This window comes from Frieseomelitta varia, unplaced genomic scaffold (genome assembly GCF_011392965.1).
Source record: "Frieseomelitta varia isolate USP_RPSP 00005682 unplaced genomic scaffold, Fvar_1.2 scaffold_342, whole genome shotgun sequence".
NCBI lineage: Eukaryota > Metazoa > Arthropoda > Insecta > Hymenoptera > Apidae > Frieseomelitta > Frieseomelitta varia.
Window position 1 is genome coordinate 150,039 of NW_025110082.1, and position 24,047 is coordinate 174,085.

Below are 24,047 nucleotides of genomic sequence, written 5' to 3' on the forward strand. Positions count from 1 at the left end.
TATGTTATCGTTTTACGCTTCATTCTTTTCGAGTCGCGTTCTGCGATTCTCGTTTATCACTGGCGAAGTAACCGTCGGAAGTGCGTCCGATAAGAGATCGTTGTTGCGAGAATGGCAGGAATATTCGACCAGTCGCGAGTTTCGAATTCAATTTTGGCGAATCACTTTGCTCGAAGGAACAGTATAACCAGGAGAGAGACTGGTGCAGAACGGTACGATACTACTAGCGTTTCGAGAACTTTTGACGACCATCGACTCTCGGCATTTCGTTCAGCTTCGATTAATACGAAATGGTTTTATAGATTTCGATAGAAACGTGAGTCGATGAAAATTACGAATTGAACGCAATTCGTAATTTGTACGTAATATTTAGTAATCATTGTAACCGAATGATTCTTCGTACAATCAACAGTAGCCAACTTGGGAATTGTGAAAACTTTTCAAATTAAATTTGTATATTTAGATTTACAGCGTCGACTTTTAAACAGTTGGATTTTGATATTGCTCTGTATCGCGCGCATACTCTATAAATTCTCATTTCCGACACGTCGCGCGCATCGTCTCGACAAAACAAAGAGAATGAGAAGCCTGAAATGCCTGTTCTTCGCAACGAGGAACATCTACGAAGCACAATGTGTGTTCCTAGCTAGAAGATATTTTATCAAATATCTATTTCAAAGAAATTAACTGATCATCGCCTAATCCTTCTATTATCCTAAATTCTCATTCCCTGATCTGCTCGATATCAGAAACACCGATCAATCGATTTTAACGTATCTCCCCCTCTGCGACGCAGCCGGAAATACGATTATGCAATATCAGAGGAATGCGAACAACTTCTGAAGCGCTAATCTTTCCGGATGCAAATTAAAAGTAATCAAGCCGCGAGTCCGTGGCTCTAAGGAGGTTAAGTTTATGAACGCGTTTCAGTATGAGGCCGTGGCTAAGACTGCGAGAGAGGAGCAAGAGTAAAGGTGGCTGGCAGTGGAGGAAAGAGGAGGAAACGAGGGAGAGTGCTGAGCCAGCATAGCCGGCTTGTGCCAGCCTGCACATCGATACCAACCAGTCAGCCAGCAAGCCAACCTACCAATGAACCCACCTACAGTCGATAGAAACGTTTTTTTTTTTTTTCTTTCTTTTTTTTCTTACGAGGAAACGTTACACATGCGATAAATCGATGCGAATTGAAAATTCTCGATCGAAAATCGTTCTGACACCGCGATCGTTGATCGACGTTCTCCTAAGGGCTGATGTAATTTCTACGAAAGGAAACAAAAGTTATGTCAGCGTTGACAACAGTATCCAAAAATATAATAACATTGTGTGTATAATGATCGAGACACAAGCTGTATGCTGTAAATTAAATGTTAAATGTTGAATGATGGCGACATCGGACAATAAGTTTGATCAGTGGTTAGTGAGTTGTTTTTTAGTAGATACGATGACAATACTGAAGAATCAAAATTGATATTCGGCGTGATAGGGGCGATCAGTGAAAGTGAAAGTAGAGTTGTATTATTTCTTCCCTTTATGTTATTGTTGAATGTTTATATTGTTTTCAGAGGAAATTGCGAAGCTTTCGAAAACACATTCGGAATGCCAATACAGTGATATTCCATAGGATTGGCCTCACAGTGAAAACAACTCGTCTCGGTCAGACACAGCGACACAGGTTCAAATATGCATCTCCACGTCCTGCTCGATAACGAAATATAACTATCGCACAAATGTGCATCTAGTTTAATTTTCGAGCATCGTCAGTGTAACATTGTCTTAAATCAAGTAAATTGTAAAACAAAATAGAATACAAATTTTTAACCAATTAAATTCCTTCTTAAATCAAGTAAATTGTAAACAAAATAGTCTTAAATCAAGTAAATTGTAAACAAAATAGGACACAAATTTTTAACCAATCAAGTAAATTGTAAACAAAATAGAACACAAATTTTTAACCAATTAAATTCCAACAGAATCAGAGGATCGACAAAAAGCTCTGTAATCTTAAAACATTAACCGAGGACGTTTATCAACAACGATCATACTAAAAAGCCGACGCGTTTAGGTACATTCTCGCAATAATTTTATTGCGGCAATGATTTTGCAACAACTAAAACACGACGAAAATCGAATTTTCCGGGGCAGACAAGCGTGAACAGTTTTCCAACGCCCAATCGCGATTCAATTACAAAACAATCGAACGCGTTAATCGAACTTTTAATTATCCGTCGTCGGCTTCAATCACCGCAATCAGTCATCCAGCGGAATTCCAACAGAATCCGCAACGACGAAATCGTTTCGTAAACCCGCTGTATATCGAGGAAGCTCGAGTCCACGCTAATATCAATCCCCGAAGGATCCAGGGATCCCACTCACGGGTTATTTCGAGCTTGGCGAAACAAACTGATCCGCAGTGTTCGGCGAAGTCAGTTGTGGTATTCGAGGATATATCCCTCCCCGATTCATTCATAAGGAGAAAACCAACGAGGGAAACGAACAAACGATCAGTGACAAGGACGAGGAGAGTAGAAAATAAAAGGATGAAAGAATGAAACGGAAGGAAAGACCGAGAAAGACGTAGAATTCAGGTTCCCAACCTGAACAACCACCGAAACTATCGCCTAAGTGTTTTCTTATTTTCTATATTTTTAATTGAAGACATTAATTACAACGTTAAAATACTAAACACAACGTCAGAACTACGTTCTGAAACAGCTTATTTTATATATGTACAGTTTCTTTCTCATCGGATAATGAAAATGGCGCTGGAAATGGAATTACAGTTCGATTTTGTCATACGAATCAGTGTCTTTGAAGAATTTGTCTCAATTAATATATATTAATTATTATATATAATATATTAATTAATATTCGTATATGATATAATTATATACGATCACTGGACATTAGTACCTGTTTTGTATCTTCGCTTTTTCTATGTTCGTATGATACGTGAATCTTTTCTGTTTTGAACTTTTGTTAAAAATGTATAATCTTTGCACGATCGATTCTTGATCGGTACATTTTCTTTTCCTTCGAAATTTCTTACTGTTATGAAAAAAGAGATATTTATTAGTAAATATTGATAACTTGCGCCTCGTTACATTTAACTGTTACTCCACTTGGATTTTGTAGAATGCTGCGAGAAGATGTCTACGTAATTTTTTCCCCTTGATTGGTCGCAGGTTGCATATTTCGTTATTACAAAATGGTTGGGAGACACTGGTACAGAGAAAGAAAGGAAGAAATAATAGTGGCGATAAAAAGGAGAGAATCACGATGAAAAAAAAGAGAGGAAAGACTGGAATTGAGAAGGGTGAAGGAGGAAGGAAGTTCAAAAGAGAAACGAGGAGAGAGGGAGAGAGATAAAGACGAAGAACATTCGCCGGATAATCCTTGGAGTCATTTGTCTGCCGGCTGTTGAGACACTCATTTGTTCGCGGCGCCATGACAGATGACAATGAAGTAGAGATCGTGCCACGGTCATAGAGCGTGGGGTTGGGGAAAAAGGAGGAGAAAGGGGGGCGGGGGGGAAAGGTACAGCAGTAGCCCAGCATCCAGCAGTTAGGATGCAGATCTGTTTGCCATTCGTGCCTCAATTATTCTCGGATCATCGCTGTGTATCGGCTTGGGGAACAATCGAATCGCGGTATTTGTGTCGCCGTGATTAAAAACATAATGTTCCGTTTCACGAGCGATAAGTCGCTCTTCAGATGCAGAGAAAGAGAGAGAGAGAGAGAGAGAGAGAAAGAGGGGACAGAAACGTATCGAATGTATAGAACTTTTGCCATGAAACTCTTTTTATAGAGAATATTATTTACACGCGTATTTATGTATCTTTTTTTTTTTTATAGATGCGCGAGTGATTTATCACTGAAATTTATTATCCAGTTGAATCAAGTGGATAATATAGAAAAGATCGTATCGTTCTTGATCTTATAATCTCTTGAAGAGACGATATAAAACAAATTTATCGACGCCCGGTTGAAGCGAAGAAGCGGCGATCGGAGGTTTGCGAAGGGGAATGAAACTAACTGCTGGCACATTTAGCGACTTCCGGGCCACGTCGGAAGTTCCGTCATATTTGTCACCACGACGTTATTAATGGCAAGTTTTTATTGTTTTAGCAAAGTCGGGGGGAGGGGAGGAAGTGGACGAAGGAGAGAGCAGAAGAACAATCGTTTCTCTTCCTCGGCTATTAAATTTAATAGCCAATATCTCCCCTATTGCTAGCACTTTTTCTACCTTTTATCTCCTCGCGATTCTTTCGAGATAAGTAAACATTGATTCGTCTGATTCACTCCATCAATATTTCTTAATTCGTTGATCCTCACTCTGTTTTCCTCCTAAGGGAGACTGATTGCGATGTTAATTTTCTGTCGACAATCTTACAATTTTCATTTTAATCGTATCGAGTTCGACGAAGAGAATACATACGAATTATATAATCGAAAGAGAAAGAGAAAGAGAAAGATTTTTATAGAAAATAAACATTAGCGTTAGAATGTATGTTACACGTAATGAGACATTTAAAGACGTAAGAGTAAAATACCTTAATAATTCACAACCATTTCATAATCTGTAATTGCAATATGGCCATTAAATGGCGTCTTCGTGTACCGTCGTCGTTCGTGAGATATCGCAGCATGTCGGACAACGAGGAAAGATTGTAACGACATCCTGTACAAGATACCTGTACGATCTGCACAAACCAAAGACGACGACGAAGAAGTCACTTGCACAGCTCGGTGCTTCTCGAAACTGTTCGCCCGTTCCAGGTAGAGTCTTATTAATAAACCGATTCATCGCGCTTCGCTTCTCGTCCTCGTTTGCTGACCACGAAATTGTACGTGAGTACACTGATCGCGTTGCATCGCACAAACCGCGCCGGCGAGATGCCTCGTCGCCTTGACTTCAAAACGGCGACCTTCGTACTTCACCGACCGCGATCGTCTACGTAACATTGCCGATTTGATTTCTTTTCCTTTTTTTTTTCTTTTTCTTTTCTCTCCACCACATGCATCGCGATAACGGCCCCCGTTATTTTTGAACTTGATAGCCGAGGAACTTTTCATCGCGTGAAAAGATAGCAATAAAGTAGCTAATCAAGGTCAACACGTGGAAAGTATTTTTACAGCGAAGGATATCAAGCGCAACTCTGTTTAGTCGTGTGTATCGTCGTGATTTCGATAAAGTGGTTTTAAAAGACTCGTCTTCTTTTTTTTTTTTTTTTTCTTTTCGAAGGGTAATTAAGAGCGAGCGCCGTTCATTGAAGCCAATTACCAGGAAGCTTTCTTCGTTTTATTTCGCCTTTTTCTACGGGGAGTAAAAAATTATACGAGGATGACAATTAAAAATGGAACTTTATCTCGCAATTTTCACATCGCGATAGCGATAGTCAAGCCTGACGATAGAATTCTATTGGGACTTCCAGTTGGCAACAAGGTTATTTCAGTTGGTTTAGCGTCGGAAGTGATGCCTATAGAAAGTTTATACGTCGTAGATTTTGACACGAAAGACGACCAAACCGAAGCGTCACGTAACGCGAAACCGCGGCGTGATTCGCGAGGTGGATTCGCGCGGAGAAGGAAGGCGAAGGAAGGCAAAAGAAGCCGGGTGTCGGGTCGCATCTAGCATCTGCAATCAACACTCGCATGGTTCCAGTGACGTCACGTCCGGTCATCTGCCGAATAAGCAGAAACCGCGTAACCGGACTCTATCTGCGGGAAACGATTTCGAAAAAGAAGAAGCCGTCGACGACGAGCACGTGTAGCGCCGAAACGAACACGAAGGCGTGGCTAAACTTCGTGATCCAGCTGAAATCGCTGTCTGCAGATAACTGATTTACATACTTGTGTATTTACAGCCTTCGGTTTAGCAATGATAGTAATCATTTTTATACGTATGTTATCTTTTATGTATATTCTTCTGCAAGAAATTGGAGGAAAGCGGTTTCGTTCTCAAAGATCCAAGTGAAATGTAATGAAAGGATTTCGAAATAATATATGAAGATATTAAATATTCCACTATTATTATCAATTGTACGTGTGGTAGAGGGGAGAGTGTTAGAAGGGATGGGAGGAATAGAAAAATAAAAAAAAAGAAAAGAAGCAGCAAAACAAAACCAAAGAAAAGGCAATATTAGAAGTAGAAGATAATTTTTTTTTACTTTTTTTACTTTCAGTCACCTACAAGAAGACTACAAGAAGATTTGTAAGGGCACCAAAGTGTAGAAGGGTAAGATTATAAGATTGTACGATAGAGCACAGAATAAATTAGTTCCATAAGATGTAGACATTAAGAATTAGTTATAGAGTTATAGAAAGTAAGAAAGAAAGATGTAAAGAGATACACATTGTAAATTGGAAGGATTATAATAAATAATATTAATTAGTGTGTATCTATATCCTCTGTCACGTAGAAACGATATATAATTCTGAGTGAAGTCCAACGTAAAAAAATTTATATTATCGTATACTGACGTGTCAGTCCGTACATCACCATCTACCCAAAATTTTGCGAACGTTCAAAGGTTAAAATTAAATCGCGCACAGAAGAACTAGCGTAGCTAACGATCAGATAGGGCAGGGCAACGAGATTGGTGAATCAAGGCAGGCCAAAGGGTTGAGAACAAACATCGTTAATTTGCACGCAGAATCCCGCTGGCGGAGGCCGAAAGGTCAACATTAACCGCGGTATGTATATGCTCGCCAAACACTCTGCACTGGACCGTGTAATCCAGATTCGCGGTGCGCCGAAGTTTCGGTTGCCGGCGCTACCCTGCGCCCTTTCAGCCGACCTAATTGTCTAATTGGCAAATAAATCCCATTGTTTTCCAATAGCGAGATCGATACGCGGCGCCGCGGGGAAGACTTTTGTGCCCAGCCGATGGAAATCGAGCGACGACATAGCCGAGCTATATAGTTTTTCGGGGACCACTAGACACACTAGTGGTCGACACGGTGGGTGTCGGTCGCTTTTGTGTACCAATCTTTTCGAGAACTCTTTTTGTACCGCACTCTGACCCTTGCGTATGTGGAGAAACAAAAGATCGACAAGACTTGTAAAGATCGTTTCGGAAGAAGCGGGAACTGACTTTTTTCTATCGAGTTTTCCGAGAAACTCGAGCGTGAAATATTTAATTTCAATCGCGTGTTGTGAAGAGAAATGTAATAAATAAAATGAATAGAGGTTCACGCAGAAAAGGATTTTTGCTGATGGTAAAAAGTTCTATAATTGTTTTAAGATATTCATTTTGTTGTATACTTTAATTTCGCAATTTTTTGCAATCATATGTACGCGTATCGTATCGATAACTGCATTAAAATTATAAGATTTAAAAATATAATGGAATAACGTTATTTATAAAATATGACTCCGTCATATTAAAGCTGTATGCTTGTTTTATTAGATCGATTATTTGTTTCTATATTACCATGAATAAATATTTCATAAATACATAATTTACAAGGATTTCTGGTGGTTAGAATCACGTGGACGAGAAACAGTAGGGTGACGAACTGGGAGGAGACTGAGTTGAACGATTATCAGACAATAGTTTGTTAGTGGGGTTCACCTGCTGTATTGTTCTCTGGAAATGTGGATTCAGCTTCAGTCCGCAATCGTTCCTTCTCCACGTTTAAATTGTTCGGTATGTACAACCAATAGTCCCTTACGTGCATGCTAATTAAATTTAGTTATACTTAAAGGTTTAATCGTTTAATTACATTCCCTTTTAACAATATTTGAATTCTAAATTAGTTTAAAATTAATAGCTCCACGATATGGTAAGCCTCTGTATATATTAATAATCACATACTCCTTCCAAAGAGTAGCTTACTTGCGTATTTAAAATATAACTTTCAGTTTCTTTATTTAAAGAATGAACGATTAAAAAATTATATTTTTAAAATTGTTCGTAGAAATTCATTTAAATTATTTTGTACTACGTCCTGTCACTAACCATAACTAAAATATACAAACAAAGAGGAAGAATACATCGGTTTTTTAAATATATTTCAATTTGAAAAATAGTCATCAACCTAATCATATACGATGTTTGCGTTTTCTGCATACTATGCAGAATATTTACATACATATTGAATTGTGCTTCCGTACATATATGCAGAAACTCGTATATATTTCTTTAATGGCTGAACATTCATATTATGTTATATAAATTGTTTTGTATATTCATATATTCGTATCGACTTGATTAAAGCTATTGATAAAGCAAAATACACATAATCAGATTTCTATCACATCATATTAGTATGTTTCCAAGGCCTCAACGGTGCGATCATTAGCAAAGTAAATTTAAAATTCCAATTCCATATTATATCAATAATCAATAATAAGCCACTTATCTGTAATGTTTTCTATCTGTTTTGTAAGAATCGGATTTCTCAATCGTATTTTTAACTCGAGTTTTCCACCCGTTGGCTTTCTTCCATCCATCAACTATAATAATACAGTATTTCTTTAATATGAAAATACTCGTATAAAAAATAATAATACTTGACAAATGATCTATTTACCGGAAACGAATCATGAAGTTCACATTGAGTTTCTAAGGGTTGTAATTTCACTGTCACTGTACCCAAAAGACTGTCACTTCTAAAAAACCCTCTGCAAAATAAAAAAAATATAGATTATATTCAGAGTGAAAAAACATATGAATATTTAGTACAATATACAATTTAAAACTACAATATTTATAAATACAAGATTTACGTTGTTACAGCCTGCTCGTACAATATAAGCATCAGACAAATACGATATTTTATAACATCAATTAATTTTAATACAATCAGAACATTTCTAATTAATTTATATTTCTGTTATTTTAAATATTTGCTGAATGATGCGTTAGATTTATAATTTTTTGAAAAGAAAAAAGAAAATAAAGCAATGGTGCATTATTTCTGGTTCATAATTTAGAAGCTTGCTGCTTTGCAAAAGTACAAAATTTTCATACCTTGGGTTAGTGCAACACAGGATGGAATTCAGCGAGCATCTGTAAGCAACGTACTAATCTATTTATTATTTTTAATATTATATATCAATTATATATAGCATCATACTATAGCATCATAATATTATTATCAAGGTTTCTAATTGGAAAATTACAATATTTGTATAAATACAAATATTGACTATACACATAAAAATTGTTATAAAACTATGAAGTAAGTTATATATTATATCGCTTTTTTCATTACCCCTTAGCCCAAACTTGACATTTTAATGCATGTCTTTTGAACGCTCGTTGACATTGCCTTGACGAGCGATCTATTCCACTTAATGAAAATACTGCATCATATTCTGGATTACATGCTCCTTTAATGGTACTCGTTCTATCTGACGGAGGACTATCTGAAGGATAAGGAAATTCGAATATGACATAAGTATCTGCATCTTTCGAATAGTTCACTCCCCTAATTATTGAAATTTCTATGTCACTATCACTCAAATCTGTACAACTCCTGTAAAACAAAATAGTTATTTAATTACAATGTAATAATTCTATTAAGTAGTAGAAAATATTATTATACTAACTGAACTATAGTATGAGTTCTTATTTCATAATGATGTTGTGGCGGTGACAGTGCATCACGTTTTCGAACTATTAGCATATCTAAATCTCGTTTGTAATTCAGTGCAAGACGTTCCCATTTATTATATCCAGATACATCTCCTAATGCTTTACAATGATCTCTCGTACATAAACACCACTATAATAAAATTGTATAATTTATAATACAAATTTATAAAATAAATAATTAGCTTACCTTAATTTGTTTCATTAATTGTGACTCAAGATTCTCATAAATTTCTTCGTCCGTTCCAGTTACTTTTTCGGAACAATCTTCGGTATCAATTACTGTAAAACTATCGTCCAATAGACCTATTATACTATTCGCATTGAGTTCAGTTTTTGCTCGTGGAGATAATGGTATAGAATTCATGTCAACTGGTAAGCCAGCTTTACTAGCTTCAATCAATTGATCTAGTCCTTTTGCTTGTCGTAAAAAAGTACGGGCTAATTCTATATCTCCCTCTTTCTTTGCGTTAAGAGCAGCCTGTTTTAATTCATGCTGACGATGCTGCAATAGAGCTAGTTGTTTTTCCGCACGCGACGTCTTTTGATTTTGTTTCTTTCCTATCATTTAAAACATACATTAACTTCCTATTATTTAAAACATACATGAATTATTTTGATAGTAATAAATTACTAAGTAAGTCATAAAATTCCCACAGGTACCTGTTTGTGCTCTCGGCGGAGGGACAGGAGCTTTGGAATCTGAAGAAAGTTTATCTTCAGGCGACTTGGATTCTTGAGTTGGCAGTATTGAATCTGACGGTGTTTCGTTTTTTTCTACAGGTGGATCTGGTACAGATTGTGAAGGAACTGAAAGGGGTTCGAAACCAGGTATAGTAGGTAACTCATCTATAGGAACAGGTTTTCCACGAGCATGTAATTTAATAGCATCTTCGAATTGTTTGCATATGCGGCCGTATCTACGAGCTTTAGACGAGTTTCCTTCATTTTCTGCAGTTGTTTTTATCTTTTTACATGCCTCAAGACGTTCTTTCAAAGCAGTCCCCAAATTTTCTGAACTTGGTGGTTTTACTTCTGTTTTTCCAATAAATCAAGATTAAAAGTATAAATAATTTTTAACAAATTTAATTCATTTCGTCTATTTAATGTCATTTTTGTAATATTACATGTGCAAAATAAATTATTAAATAACTATCAAAATTTACCTGCTAAGGTAGAGTCTGTGGAAGATTTTCCCTGTGTTTCACTTTCTGTCTTTTCTGGTTTCTCACTTGATGGTGTAGCAGTACTTGATCCAGGTAGATTTGGAGAAGCTGGCATATCTGATAAATCAACCGTTTCTCCCGCATTTACTGCTGTGATAACTATATCAAAATGTTTTGCTATATTTAGATATTGGAGAGCCTCTTTCATGTTACCAGCTCTTTTCCATGCTATTGCCGCTACTTTATATTCTTGCTGTCTATCTTTCAATAATTTTAATGCTTCTTCATCTATACTTTTTGTTGGAGCAGGCTCTTCAACAGTATTATTTTCTATGGAAGTAGTAGTATCAGTCACAACTGTATTGTTAGTTTCTATTAAAAAACACAATATTATATGATTGGAAAAGCTATTCATTACAAAACAAGGAACACTATCTGTACTATAGAATACCTGTAGATTCTGTTTTACTAGGTACTTCTGCAGTTGTTTCAGCAGTAGCCTGTGGTGGTAATTCCGGTGGTATATCACTTTCATTAATAAATTTTCCAGCCTGAGCATTACTCAATAATTCTTTAAGTGTTTTAATACCCCTATTAAACCTTCTTGCTCGGCTTAATTCACTTGTTTCTTTTGCCTTTTTTTCGGCAATTTCATAAAGTTGTAATCTTTCTCGTAACAATTTAATTATATTTTCATTATCATTTTGCGTTTCAGGTTGTTCCGTACTTTCAGCTACTAAATTCCCCTCTTTGTCTGGAGACACAGATTCAGAAGTTTCCTCACCTGTGATCATCTTAAGTTCACTCTAACATTATGTAAAATATTAAAAGTGATATTAATATAATTATATCATTATTAAAATTAAGAAAATAAACAATAAAATCTATACCAATAATTCTGGATCATCATCTCCATCGGACATCTCTTCTTCAAGATTAATATCTCTCATGCTTTCAGCTACCATTGCATCTAAATTTTCTTTAGAAACTGGTTTACGAGAAGCTATAGAAATGTTGAAACACATTATAATTGTTCTCAGAATATACTCAATTATATGGTTAATTAATAGTAAACGTATGAATAATGTTTACTTACCAGTACGTCTAGATTTTTCATTGTCATCACCAGCAGTTAAAGCTGCTAATTCAGCTTCTAAGTCATCATCATCATCATCATCATCATTATCATTCATAAAATTATTACCTGTGTCATCTAAAGTCTCTGGCACGTCGAAAATTCCATACTGTTAAAGAACATTGTATTTAACAGAATATAACCAAACGAAAAATAAGGTTATAAATATAACGAGATACTACCTGTGCAAGACTACCAGCAGGTCTTGTCTGTCGTTTTGTATTTTCTTTCTTTCTAAACATATTATTTCACGTAATACACGCTATCAAGTCTTCAAAATTAATAAAATAGCACTTAAACGACTAAAACACATTACAAGTACAAAGCGTATCGCTGTAGTAAAACAATGTTCTATACTAGCGTGCGTCATCCATCATAATCATACAATTCACAGAAGCTACATTACTATCATTTCAATATTCACGCATGACGCAAATATATATATTTCTCAGTAGTACAAACGATTTTGATATCTCAAATACATATACGTGGATAAATTTATATTTACACATGTAGTTCAAATGACAAACATTGCTTCTAGAACTACAATTTGTTTAAGGAATTATTCTAAACATCCATCTAAAAGACTTCACATCGAAAAATTATATAGAAAATGTATCAATTTCTTTAAATATATTAAATGTATCAAGTTTCACTTACTTCAAAGACTATGATATAATATTTTATAATATACTTTGTGGTGTATATCTTTCACTTTTTGTTCCAGAAGATAACTTAACAATGACAGTTTATTCGTATAGTATTATGTCACAATATCATCTTAAATTCAAAACAATGCGTAATAACATAAAAGAAAAATATAAAGATCTTATTTAATCAGATTAATAATTTTAGTACTTTACTTAATACAGCTATTATTTGCTGAGAATGCAAATTATTCGTATTATTAGGAAATCGTCATTATCAAAACTTCAAAAAATGAAATTTAAATGGATCAATTTGTTGATCAAATATTCGATAGTTATTCGAAGTCGATATCACTTAGAGTTTAGTAATTTTTTTCATGGTTTGCAGCAAACTTCTCACCAGCTAGTCATATGATCGACACGAAAAAGGGCGAGTCCGATTTCAACTTTGACGTATCCGTATTTCAATTGAAGTAATTGTGAAGTAAACGGCTAAAATGAAGGGTTGTATGTTCAACATCGATGGAGGATATTTAGAAGGTCTTTGTCGCGGATTCAAGTGTGGAATTCTTCAACAAAGTGATTATCTTAATCTTGTACAATGTGAAACTCTTGAAGGTAAATTCTACTCGACATTTACATTTCAGTTTCGCAAACATCATAAATATATGAAACTTAAAAGATAAATAATATCAACTTATTATTAATTTTTATTATTATCAATTGCTTTCTACTGTTTCCACAGATCTGAAACTACATTTGGCTGGTACAGATTATGGTAGTTTTTTAGCTAACGAGCCATCACCACTGTCTGTCAGTGTGATTGATGATAAATTAAGAGAAAAGCTCGTTGTGGAATTTCAACACATGCGCAACCATTCTGTAGAACCGCTATCACAATTTTTAGATTTCATTACTTATAGTTACATGATCGATAACATTATTTTACTAATTACTGGAACTTTGCATCAAAGACCAATTTCAGAACTGATTCCTAAGTGCCACCCTCTTGGCAGTTTTGAACAAATGGAAGCCATTCATGTAGCAGCTACGCCTGCTGAGCTTTATAATGCTGTTTTAGTGGATACTCCTTTAGGTATGAGACCTTAAAACTTTTGTGTAAAATATTAAAGTCATAAAATAGTTTGTAATGTTTCGTCACATTTTTATTTGTACATCAACTTCTATTAAATTAAAGATTCAATAAAATTTTAGCACCTTTCTTTGTGGATTGTATTTCTGAACAAGACTTAGATGAAATGAATATAGAAATAATCAGAAATACGTTATATAAAGCTTATTTGGAAGCATTTTATAAGTTTTGTAAAGAAATTGGTGGAACAACTGCAGATACAATGTGTGAAATACTTGCGGTATTAGATTTTCTAAAATTAGTATTTTGTACAATCAATAAAGTAACTTACTAAGTGAACATTATTTGTACAGTTTGAGGCTGATAGACGAGCGATTATTATAACTATTAATTCATTTGGAACCGAATTGGGTAAAGATGATAGAGCAAAATTGTATCCACGTTGCGGTAAATTGAATCCAGATGGATTAGCTGCACTGGCAAGGGCTGACGATTATGAACAAGTCAAAGCTGTAGCTGAATATTTTGTTGTATGTATATATTTCAAAAATAAGAACTTATACTTACTAAAAAATTTATATCTCTGAATATACATTTGTATGCATATATTAATTTTATATTTGAATTTTTTTTCAGGAATATAGTGCCCTATTTGAAGGTGCAGGTAATAATCCTGGTGATAAAACTTTAGAAGATAAATTTTTTGAACATGAGGTAAATTTAACATTATCACAAAAGTTAATGTAGCAAAATATTTTTAAATCTTACTAATTCTAATATTATTACCACAGGTTCGCTTAAACGTTCATGCTTTCCTTCAACAATTTCACTTTGGAGTATTTTACAGTTATCTTAAATTAAAGGAACAAGAATGTCGTAATATCGTATGGATAGCGGAATGTGTTGCACAAAAGCATCGTGCTAAAATAGATAATTACATTCCAATTTTTTAATAAGTTTCTCGATATTTTGTTGATCATTTATATTTAACTATGCAACAATATCATACACAAAAAGTAAACTTTCATTTTTATTTTTATTTCTTGATTGTGAATAACTAATAATTCTACAGTATTTCATATCATGGATAAAAAGGAAGTGTAAACTGATAAAAATATATAATTATTTAATTAATTAAAATAAAAATGACTATGTGTCTAGCCAAACTGAACAGATGTAATTATTTAGTATTATTGTCATACATAACAAGAGTTTACATCATATAAATGTACATAGTGTATTTTATTGTAGATCAGTATATATTATGTTTGATATTATCTGATGTTGTAATTATTGACTCTATTGTAATATAAAATAATATATAATGCATTCCATAGGTTTAAAATATTAAATTCAAATAATAATATCTTATAAATTAAATTTTTCCATTTTTCTCCATTTTTATCCCCAAAAAATATTAGAACATTACAAATAACAGAACATACAAAGCACACGATACTTTTATAGTCAATTATATATCAAAAACAAATATTTAATTAATCAATTAAGTGTGTCCATACAATGAAAAATATAAATAACTTAATGAGGAAATACTTACAATACTTTTATTTCTAAAAGTTTATACTTTGCATGTTTCTTCTAATAACAAAGTAGTATTTAATTTAATAATATTATGAGCATATAATAACGTTCAAATTCACTCATTGTATGATTCAAATCAATTATTATAAAACTTACAAACATACACATGCAAAATTATAAAATTTTATACTTGAAATTAACTCAAAGTAGTTTAGTAACACAAATGAATATAAATTTGTAGTACATGAAACATGTCTATAGTATATACCATTTATATAAACAAGATTTTTTATGAAATTCTTAGTACGTTTACTCTAGACCAGCCTTTCATTTTATAAATAATTTAAGATTATCCAATATTTTTTGCTATTAGAAAATGCGATACTGAAATTGAATAAGTTTCAAAATATAAAATCCTAACGAAAAATATTTGTGAAATATATATATATATATATATATATATTTCTCTAAAACACTTTTGTAACATGTTCATGTATATATGTATATATGTACATATATATCCATAAATGCAATTTATCATAGAAAAATATAATTTCTAAAAAAGTAGTAAGATAAAACTTAATTTTCAAGTGAAGGAATTACAAAGAAATCATAGATATAATCAGAATTATTAATTCTGAATTTTGTAATTCTTTCACTAATAATTAATATTTTATAATACTACAGTTTCAGATAAAGTATTCTTAGTATTACTGGAATAAACTTTCATTATTTTCCGTTAGGATATTTTTCAAATTTATTATAAAAAGACGATAAAACTTCTTATCTTCTACAAATTCGTTCACTTTCACACTGCATTCTTTCTCCATCTGATTCTCGATTTCTTGTTGGATGCACTTCTTCATTCATAGAATTCACATTAGCAACTGGGGGTGGTGGAGTATTATTAATGTGTTTCATGTTTGCAGTTGGAGACGGTGGCTTTGTTGTTCTGATTGGATTTGCATTAACATTATTAACTAAATTTGGAGGCTGATAAGTCGCTAAACTTTTTAATCCCAGTACTTCTGGATTTTCTTTCCAAAAACGATCTCCAATAATGTCATCTACCAACGGAACTACTGCAGGTTTTAATCTACCTGTTCCATCAGGTACTAATTTCCTTATAAGTGTAGTACCCTTTCGGAAAAGCGGTGGCTCATTGTTGTAATTTATACCAAATTCTTGAAACAGTAATTCATTCTTATGTGATGCCAATGTACCTCTAAGCTTTCCTTCGGCCTAAAAATTCAAATAAGAAAATAATTTTTAAAAATAATTCAAAATCACTAATATATATGTAATTATTTACATATATGTATTATTATTGTTTTATTGATATACATTTCATTTAGAGTACACTTTCATTATAATATATATATAAAAGAGTTTACCTGAGATGGAGTTAGCTTTCCTTTTAGTACCAGATTCCAAAAACAGGTATTATATAAATTGTTTACATGAGCATCAGCTTGTCGCCATGCTAAGTAATCCCTTAAATTTTTATCCGTGGGATACAATATAACACGAGCATCAAAAGATGGTGGATAATATAATTCCTTGCCTTGGAAGAAACGAGGCCAGTGATAAACATATGATGATGCAAAGAGAGAATTCACATTTGTCATTAATTTTGAAGCTAAAATATTATAAAAAAAGTGTTTTAAACAACATACTTATATTATTAAACATTGTAGAAACACAAATATTATATAATATATAAATAATAAGAATTGTATAAAAACTAATATACACGTACATACACATACACACATACATACATACATGTTCCCATATCATTTATTTATCATATTATATATTACTTTTTAAAATATATATACCTCTTCGTTTGTAAAGTTCAGTATCTTTTCGAAAGACAAAAGAATATTCGTCGCTTTGACCAAAGCCTATTATGATTTCTTTAAAATCTTCCATAACCGTAATAGCCGCGCGATTCATTAATTGCAAAGCAGCTACATCGTTCGGCTTATTAAATTGATGTGCTTCACAAAACTTCGAAAAGTTTCTTCCATCTATTCTAACCACAATCCAACAATTTGGCAAACAACAGTCATCACGTTCAAATTCTTTTACATATTCAAATTTACTTTTAGCCATTCTCGTCAAACTTATGTGCCGGCTATTGACCACTTGTTTGACCAAGCTAATGATTTTCAGGATGTTACTTCCTGTTGTCTGAAAATACAACATTTCCTGAAACCGCTGACTGTTGAGTGTTGAAGTCTCCACTGTCGAGTTCGGATTGGTTTTAAATGTATACTATTTATTTCATAAGGCACTTATTAAAAAGCTATCATTGACTTTCTATGACGAAATAAATTAACGTTTGATACATACATTTTCTAAATAACCACGTGTGCATTTATTGGTTAGGTGCAATTGGCTTGCTAGGCATAGATATCAAGATTGTAACAAATTTTTACGAATAAAAAAATACTTGATAAAAGAATTTATTTGAACGTTCAATATTTTTATGGAAATATATATTTATGTGGATATGTACATAAATAAATTCAAATATATAGAAACAGAGAAATCGCAGTAAAATGGATTTACATGAGCACTATATGCACATTTCAACAATAGATTTCTCAATCTTAGAATTATTAGAAATTGCATTTAAAGATGATCCATTTTTATTACTACATCGGCTGAGCAAATATTACAATACCGAAATACAAAAAAATAATTTACATGCGAAACAATTATATACATTTCAAATGATATTATGTTATGAATATCAGCTTGTATTTCATACAAAAAAGAAACATTCCAAAAGAGTGCCGAATGATTTATGTCTTAAAACTATAGAAAATACTCTACTTGGAAAAAAGAAATTACAAAATTTTACTGAATATCCAATTTTATATGATATTTTAATTTTACAATTAACACTTTACTGCGATGCGTCCTGTATTGAACAACATTTGATAAATTTTCGGCAATTAAATGCTGATATTTTGAACAGTAATGAAAGTAAAATTTTTTATATGAAAATACTAGAATGTTTTTTAGATTCCTTACAATTAAAAAAATTTTTATATAACAACTTGGAATTAAATCTACGGAAATGTTTAAATTCAATGTACCTAGAAGATATAGTATCGTGGTTACAAATGAAAGAAAATAAAGAATGGCGAGTATTTGCTTCAATTTTGCCAAAATTAATAAATATCTTTGATTTTGAGAATGTTTTCCCAACCATATGGGATTGTACTTTAAGTAAATTAGATGATTTAAAAGATTTATTATGTGCGCTCAGCATTTTAACAGATACATGTTTTTCATTGAACTTAAAAAGTAAAAGTCTCATATATTATGATATATGTTATAAAGAACAACTGTGGTTGTCAATAATACAGAGCTTAAAGTCTCCAATACAGCAGCATCGTAAACAAGCATTATTTATAATGAAACAAATAATTGATTTCATGAATACTATAAATGGAAATGATTTAAAATCAGAAGAATGTACAATTATTCCTTTTGTATGCAATCAATCAATCAAAACAGAAATATCAATAAATGATATTAAACAAAATTATTTCTTGATATTAGAGGCACTGGAAGAAAAACAGCATCATCTTGTATTGCCTGCATTAACTCATTTACCAATTTTGATAAAAGGAAATGAAGAACATGCTGCATGTAACAATTGCTTTAACAGTATTTGGTTACAATTAATTTTTGAGAGAATATTATTGCACGATAATAATGCTATAGTAAAACAAGGTGTATTATATGTTTGTAAATTACCTATTCTTTTGCAAGATGATCAGTTTACAAAATTATTTATACATATTTTAAATAATACCTTTTTATATGAATGTCAAACTCAACAAGAACCAAAAATATTAAATGATATTGTGACATTATTCGTGCATGCAAAAAAGAACCAAGCTGAATTTTTGAATAAAGTTCTTCAAATAATGAATGAAGACACTTGGGCTCCTATACCAATGTTTTATATGATGAAAATTTTAAGGACAGTTTCAAGTCAAGTAATGAACTATTGGGCAGATGAACAATTGAATCTAATTAAATCCTTAATCCAGAAAAATTTAAGTATGCATTCTCGTCCATTAAGGATCGCATCTCAAATTGAACTTTTAAAAACAATTTCTCTCTCTGTAAAGAAGATTAATGATTTGAAAATTGCAATGAATATGTTGTTAGAATTTTCTTTAGAAGATATTATTGTACAAAATTCATTTTCATGGAATATTATGATATCATGGCTGAAAGAAATATTAGAGGAAACAGATGCAATAAATTTTATTAAATTTGTTTGTGAAGAATATTCTTATCAAAATTTGCATGCCAAATTCAGTCCTGCAAAATTTGCTGTTATTATTATTATATTTTATGATGCAGGTCTAATATTACAGCAAAAAGCATGTCCTGTAGGAAAAGTACTCGATAATTGGATGTCATCACTTAAAGGGATAGATATGAGACCCTATGCAAATGTTACACATATCTTTTATATAGTAGAATTTATGTCACATTTGCTTAATTTAAATGGCATAGAAACTCAAAGAAGTGTTATACAATTGTTGAATTTGTATATTAATGATGCATTAAAATTTTTACTTAAATATAATAAAAGCATACCATATAAATTTAATTATGAACAATTAAACAGATATCTCACTGCAATTGTTTTAATTCTTAATAATGGAACAAAACTTTTAATGGAAAAGGAAATTTTATGTTATGTTAAAAAGTTTAAAAATGAAAGTATAACTATTATTCAAAATATAAAACAATATACAAACATGCACTATGTATATGCTTTGTATATTTTATATTATACTCAAAATATTTTGTGCACAAACCATACTTCATTTTATTTACAACCATTGTTAAATATATGTGATATTCACATATCTAATAATGATGAAACAGAAGTGGAATTTACTAAAAGAAAGATAGCCTCCGATTGTTATATATTATTTGCAAGGCTTTTAAATCAATTTCTATCAAAAGTAGAGATAGAATTATGGCCCCAAAATATTGACTGGTTTAAAAGTATTTCCTATTTATATGAAATGGGAGGAAATGAAATTGTTCCAGAAATAGCACTAATATTAAAAACAATGATTAATAAGGAAACAATAGGAGATCTAGGAAGTAAATCAAATTTAATATCTATTTTTACTACATGTTGGAGAACTACTTTGTTGAGTACAAAAAATAAGATTTTCTTCCTAACAATAAAAAATCTTATAGGAGTTATTATAAACAATAATTTTTTGGTATTGCCCAATATTAAAAATTTTGTAGACAGTGTAAGATAGTAATATATTTTTCAGAATATAGATATCTTCTTGTATATTAAAATATCTTCAATTTTTAGTTTCTTAATCAATTACTTGAAGAAGGTAATAATGTGCCAAAATTGAAAAAATTTTTACTAAATGAAATGAAATTATTAAATACATGCTACATAAAGGATCTGCAAGAATCATTGTTAGCGTGTCTTCTTCATGGACATATATTTCGAAAAGATAAACAAATAGAAGATCAAGTTTATTTGTACATTACAAAAAATTATCACACTTCTTATCCACAACATATACAAATAATGTAGGTATTTTTATAATCTTTAATATTATTATATTATTATACATTTATTTCTTATTAATATCTTTTTTCTTAATAGAGATCATAATAATGATGTTAATATTAGAGCAGCTTCTGTTATTTTACTACATCAAATAATTAATCAAGATAAAAAATTTGGAACAATATTTCTTCCAAATGTCCTACAGAAATTGGAAAAGTACAAAAATAAAAGATATTTTAATCACTCTTATATACATAAAATAAAGCATCGAATTATGCAAATTTTGTTAATAATACAGCCAATTTTAACTAAGGTAATAAAATATATTTTCATTTGAAATTACACATTATTTTATTTTAAGTAGCAGTAATAAATATAGCAAAAGAAAACTAATTTTGTCTACAGAATGATAATGTGATATTGCAAGAATTTCTTTGCAATTTAATGCTTTTGGAAAGTAATCAACATAGTGTTCGAATAATGCAAGAATGGTTATTAATAAGAATTTTTGTGGAAAATATAGATTTTCATGATAAAATCTGGGAATTTTTTGAGAAGGTACTCAAACAAGTTTTTTTTTTGTGTTATGAAATTGGTTTTTTATAAATGTAAGAAAGATCTAATTAATGTAATATATATAGGCTATTACAGCACGTCCAGGGTGTGTTAGTTCCATAATGTGTATTATTTATCATGTTTCAAAACTCCTATCTAAAGATTCCCAAAGCAATTTTATTTTAATAGCATTCAATTACATTCCACGTTGTTGTTTGGGACAACAATATAATATGCGTCTTTATGCTCAGGTAAATTATATTACATCTATTTATAGAATAATAGTAAGTTACAATAATATTATTTATTCATAATAGATTATCTTTGTAAAATTATATAAAATGTTGGAAGAATTAAATTCTGATCATGTTACATTACAATACAAAGGGTTGTACAATGCTACAATTGCAAGTTTAAAAGATGGATTAGCAAGAAATTCAGGCAAAATTCAGGATGATTTTTACCTTTCTACTTTCCATCCTATACTGGACTATACTTTACAAGTAATATTATTAAATTTAACATTCAAGATCATTAAATAGATCCATAAAAATACGGTACTTAAATAATATTCCTTTTCCTATTTATAGACAATTTATTATGAATTACCTCGGTTGACTGATATGGATATGAGTGAGTGGATAACTCCGTATGTATTTGAAAATATGAATTTTAGAGAATTAAAGGATCATTCTCTTCAGCTGTATAATTTAAATACATCATTATCAGATACTAAAACATCATCATTTTTAATAAAATCTTCAGGTATTTTATGAATTATTTATTAATTATAGTTTATTATAATTTTTGATATGTTTTATGCATGTAATGAATATCAAATTCCATAAAATTTTTTAAAATACAGGTGATACAGAATCCTTTGGAAAGAATGGTAATATGGAATTTGAAAAATTAAATGATATTCAAAAAAAAATTAATCCGTTGTCTACCAATTTGTCACATAATGATGTTTTTCCAACAATCAGAGAATCCATTTCTCATAAAAAAATATTGGATGAAGAAGGTCTTATAGTTGTAGCTTGTCTTATTAGTCGTACTCCAAATTTAGGGGGACTTGCCCGTACTTGTGAAATTTTTAATGTCAAAGAATTAGTTATTTCTAGTATGAGTCAAATTAAAAATAAAGAGTTTCAAAATCTTAGTGTATCAGCTGAAAATTGGATAACTATTACAGAGGTACTTTCTAATAACTGAGGTACTTTATATATCATTTTAATACAGAGGATATTTATTATAACTAATTCACAATTATATAGACAAAACCACATGAATTATGCAAATATTTATTGAATAAAAAAGATATGGGATGGTCTTTGGTAGGAGTAGAACAAACAGCTAACAGTACAAATTTACTAAATATGAAATTTGAGAAAAAGACAATTCTTATTTTAGGGTAAGTAATTTATAAAGTTAAATAAATTCATATTAAAATAATATAAAATATTATTTATAGAAATGAAAAGGATGGGATTCCTGCCAATTTGATACCTTTATTTGATACCTGTATAGAAATACCACAAGTAGGTGTGATACGATCATTAAATGTTCATGTTACTGGAGCAATATGTATATGGCAATATGCAAAACAACATATATTAACATAATTCTGTTTTTTATTGTAATTATATAATATTATGTCTAATGTTCATAATATTAATGTTTATAAAATTAAAATTATATTTATGTGTATACATATATATATTTATTTGAGTGACTATTATACAGAGATTGTATTCACATGTATGTTAATACATCTTTATACTTTGTATCCTATAATATGTCGTTTTCCAATACATTCTCCAACAAAGAACCAACATACAACTTCAATTCCGACTAATGTATTTAGCCAAACTTCACGCACTGAAAGATCAAGAATTCGTCCGTTTTTAGCAGCACTGATTAAGTTGGAAAAACCATCTTTTATGGCAGGTATGTCAGACAGCTTTGGTGGAACTAGTTCTACCTTCCCATAATATACAGTATTTTTAATAGCGACTTTGGTTTTTGATGCTAAAACTGTAATGAACACATAATTATGTAAGTAATAATTGATACATTTTCTTTATATTGGAAAGAAAGGTTATTGATGAATGATAACCAAACAGGAATGCATTGGTCTTACATAATCTACAGAAAAGTATTTCTAACAAATTATCAATGATTTATTTAAGATTATTCTGAAATTACTATGATTTCTTCATTTGAAAAAACAAAACAATTAATTTATTCTCATCGTACAATGAGAATATTAGTTATATAACAATCGATTTATACGTAAGTTATAACTAACTTTACGAAATAAAATAATTGTAACAATTAAACGTTAAATACATACCCGATACAATTTCAGTTACGAGTTTTGCCATTTTTAATCACTGTAACTTTCGTTTTGTAAAAAATCGCAATCGCCTCACACTCTCCTTTGACAACTCTTTTAGCAAGTGATCACCATCTACTGGTAATCTTTGAAATTATAATATAAAATCAACAAGACATATTGTAAATAAGTTTATAAAATTGTTATATATAATGTACAATAAATTGAATTTCGCATAATTATAGAATCTTATAGAATTTTTATAGAATAGTATAGAATTTTTCTTAGATTTTATATTTCATGTTGCATGAAAAGAAGTCCATAAATTAATTCAGTATAACTTGTGAAAATTCACTGTATAATATCTATATGTATAATAATTA

The 24,047-nt window shown here is 31.1% G+C and overlaps 5 protein-coding genes and 1 long non-coding RNA gene across 18 annotated transcripts; 3 read left to right on the forward strand and 3 right to left on the reverse strand.

Annotated features, from left to right (window-relative positions):
• Positions 1 to 63: 63 nt before the first annotated feature.
• Positions 64 to 1,888, forward strand: LOC122530459. The gene is made up of 3 exons (XR_006306999.1): positions 64 to 212; positions 931 to 1,413; positions 1,563 to 1,888. It is a non-coding gene; the product is annotated as an uncharacterized LOC122530459 (long non-coding RNA).
• A 5,494-nt stretch (positions 1,889 to 7,382) lies between these two features.
• On the reverse strand, positions 7,383 to 12,476 carry LOC122530455 (coiled-coil and C2 domain-containing protein 1-like). 7 transcript variants are annotated; one of them, XM_043657421.1, is made up of 12 exons: positions 12,082 to 12,476; positions 11,867 to 12,008; positions 11,655 to 11,767; positions 11,216 to 11,570; positions 10,765 to 11,139; positions 10,262 to 10,633; positions 9,789 to 10,159; positions 9,556 to 9,731; positions 9,219 to 9,482; positions 8,975 to 9,013; positions 8,535 to 8,625; positions 7,383 to 8,457 (listed from the first exon to the last, which is right to left on the reverse strand). In XM_043657421.1, exons 1-12 carry the CDS (start codon positions 12,139 to 12,141, stop codon positions 8,338 to 8,340), a joined length of 2,478 nt encoding a protein of 825 aa, XP_043513356.1. In that variant the 5' UTR covers positions 12,142 to 12,476; the 3' UTR covers positions 7,383 to 8,337. The 7 variants fall into 7 exon arrangements, with proteins under 7 accessions (XP_043513356.1, XP_043513358.1, XP_043513360.1 ...); XM_043657423.1 differs by having other exon boundaries at positions 10,765 to 11,121; positions 11,861 to 12,008; XM_043657425.1 differs by having other exon boundaries at positions 10,765 to 11,094; positions 11,861 to 12,008; positions 12,082 to 12,475.
• Positions 12,477 to 12,934: 458 nt separating this feature from the next.
• On the forward strand, positions 12,935 to 15,019 carry LOC122530457 (V-type proton ATPase subunit d). Its single transcript, XM_043657428.1, has 6 exons — positions 12,935 to 13,164; positions 13,292 to 13,642; positions 13,762 to 13,919; positions 13,993 to 14,169; positions 14,276 to 14,353; positions 14,431 to 15,019. Exons 1-6 carry the CDS (start codon positions 13,044 to 13,046, stop codon positions 14,590 to 14,592), a joined length of 1,047 nt encoding a protein of 348 aa, XP_043513363.1. The 5' UTR covers positions 12,935 to 13,043; the 3' UTR covers positions 14,593 to 15,019.
• Positions 14,741 to 17,392, reverse strand: LOC122530456 (probable tRNA(His) guanylyltransferase). The gene is made up of 3 exons (XM_043657427.1): positions 17,023 to 17,392; positions 16,576 to 16,820; positions 14,741 to 16,423 (listed from the first exon to the last, which is right to left on the reverse strand). The coding sequence occupies exons 1-3, from the start codon at positions 17,390 to 17,392 to the stop codon at positions 15,965 to 15,967; spliced, it is 1,074 nt and encodes a 357-aa protein (XP_043513362.1). The 3' UTR covers positions 14,741 to 15,964.
• Positions 17,373 to 23,036, forward strand: LOC122530453 (probable methyltransferase TARBP1). Of its 7 annotated transcripts, none has more exons than XM_043657414.1 (11): positions 17,379 to 17,456; positions 19,577 to 20,493; positions 20,562 to 20,791; positions 20,868 to 21,084; positions 21,177 to 21,329; positions 21,413 to 21,577; positions 21,644 to 21,829; positions 21,917 to 22,091; positions 22,192 to 22,523; positions 22,604 to 22,740; positions 22,801 to 23,036. In XM_043657414.1, exons 2-11 carry the CDS (start codon positions 19,630 to 19,632, stop codon positions 22,949 to 22,951), a joined length of 2,610 nt encoding a protein of 869 aa, XP_043513349.1. In that variant the 5' UTR covers positions 17,379 to 17,456; positions 19,577 to 19,629; the 3' UTR covers positions 22,952 to 23,036. The 7 variants fall into 7 exon arrangements, with proteins under 7 accessions (XP_043513352.1, XP_043513349.1, XP_043513351.1 ...); XM_043657416.1 differs by having other exon boundaries at positions 17,382 to 17,456; positions 20,279 to 20,493; XM_043657417.1 differs by lacking the exon at positions 19,577 to 20,493 and having other exon boundaries at positions 17,373 to 17,456.
• LOC122530458 (ATP synthase subunit g, mitochondrial) lies at positions 23,031 to 23,826 on the reverse strand. The gene is made up of 2 exons (XM_043657429.1): positions 23,683 to 23,826; positions 23,031 to 23,363 (listed from the first exon to the last, which is right to left on the reverse strand). The coding sequence occupies exons 1-2, from the start codon at positions 23,711 to 23,713 to the stop codon at positions 23,104 to 23,106; spliced, it is 291 nt and encodes a 96-aa protein (XP_043513364.1). The 5' UTR covers positions 23,714 to 23,826; the 3' UTR covers positions 23,031 to 23,103.
• Positions 23,827 to 24,047: the final 221 nt, after the last annotated feature.

Bases quoted from the DNA above. Each gene is read 5' to 3' on its own strand.
- LOC122530455 (XM_043657419.1), bottom strand. From the start codon at position 12,141: ATGTTTAGAAAGAAAGAAAATACAAAACGACAGACAAGACCTGCTGGT. The intron at 12,009-12,081 runs GTAGTATCTCGT...GTTCTTTAACAG, and splicing joins CTGCTGGTAGTCTTGCACAG to TATGGAATTTTCGACGTGCC. The intron at 11,768-11,860 runs GTAAGTAAACAT...ACATTTCTATAG, and splicing joins TGAAAAATCTAGACGTACTG to CTTCTCGTAAACCAGTTTCT.
- LOC122530457 (XM_043657428.1), top strand. From the start codon at position 13,044: ATGAAGGGTTGTATGTTCAACATCGATGGAGGATATTTAGAAGGTCTT. The intron at 14,170-14,275 runs GTATGTATATAT...ATTTTTTTTCAG, and splicing joins CTGTAGCTGAATATTTTGTT to GAATATAGTGCCCTATTTGA. The intron at 14,354-14,430 runs GTAAATTTAACA...TTATTACCACAG, and splicing joins ATAAATTTTTTGAACATGAG to GTTCGCTTAAACGTTCATGC.
- LOC122530456 (XM_043657427.1), bottom strand. From the start codon at position 17,392: ATGTTGTATTTTCAGACAACAGGAAGTAACATCCTGAAAATCATTAGC. The intron at 16,821-17,022 runs GTATATATATTT...ATAATATTTTAG, and splicing joins TGAACTTTACAAACGAAGAG to CTTCAAAATTAATGACAAAT. The intron at 16,424-16,575 runs GTAAACTCTTTT...TTGAATTTTTAG, and splicing joins GAAAGCTAACTCCATCTCAG to GCCGAAGGAAAGCTTAGAGG.
- LOC122530453 (XM_043657412.1), top strand. From the start codon at position 17,749: ATGGATTTACATGAGCACTATATGCACATTTCAACAATAGATTTCTCA. The intron at 21,330-21,412 runs GTACTCAAACAA...TAATATATATAG, and splicing joins TCTGGGAATTTTTTGAGAAG to GCTATTACAGCACGTCCAGG. The intron at 21,578-21,643 runs GTAAATTATATT...TATTCATAATAG, and splicing joins ATATGCGTCTTTATGCTCAG to ATTATCTTTGTAAAATTATA.
- LOC122530458 (XM_043657429.1), bottom strand. From the start codon at position 23,713: ATGGCAAAACTCGTAACTGAAATTGTATCGG. The intron at 23,364-23,682 runs GTATGTATTTAA...TGTTCATTACAG, and splicing joins CGTAACTGAAATTGTATCGG to TTTTAGCATCAAAAACCAAA.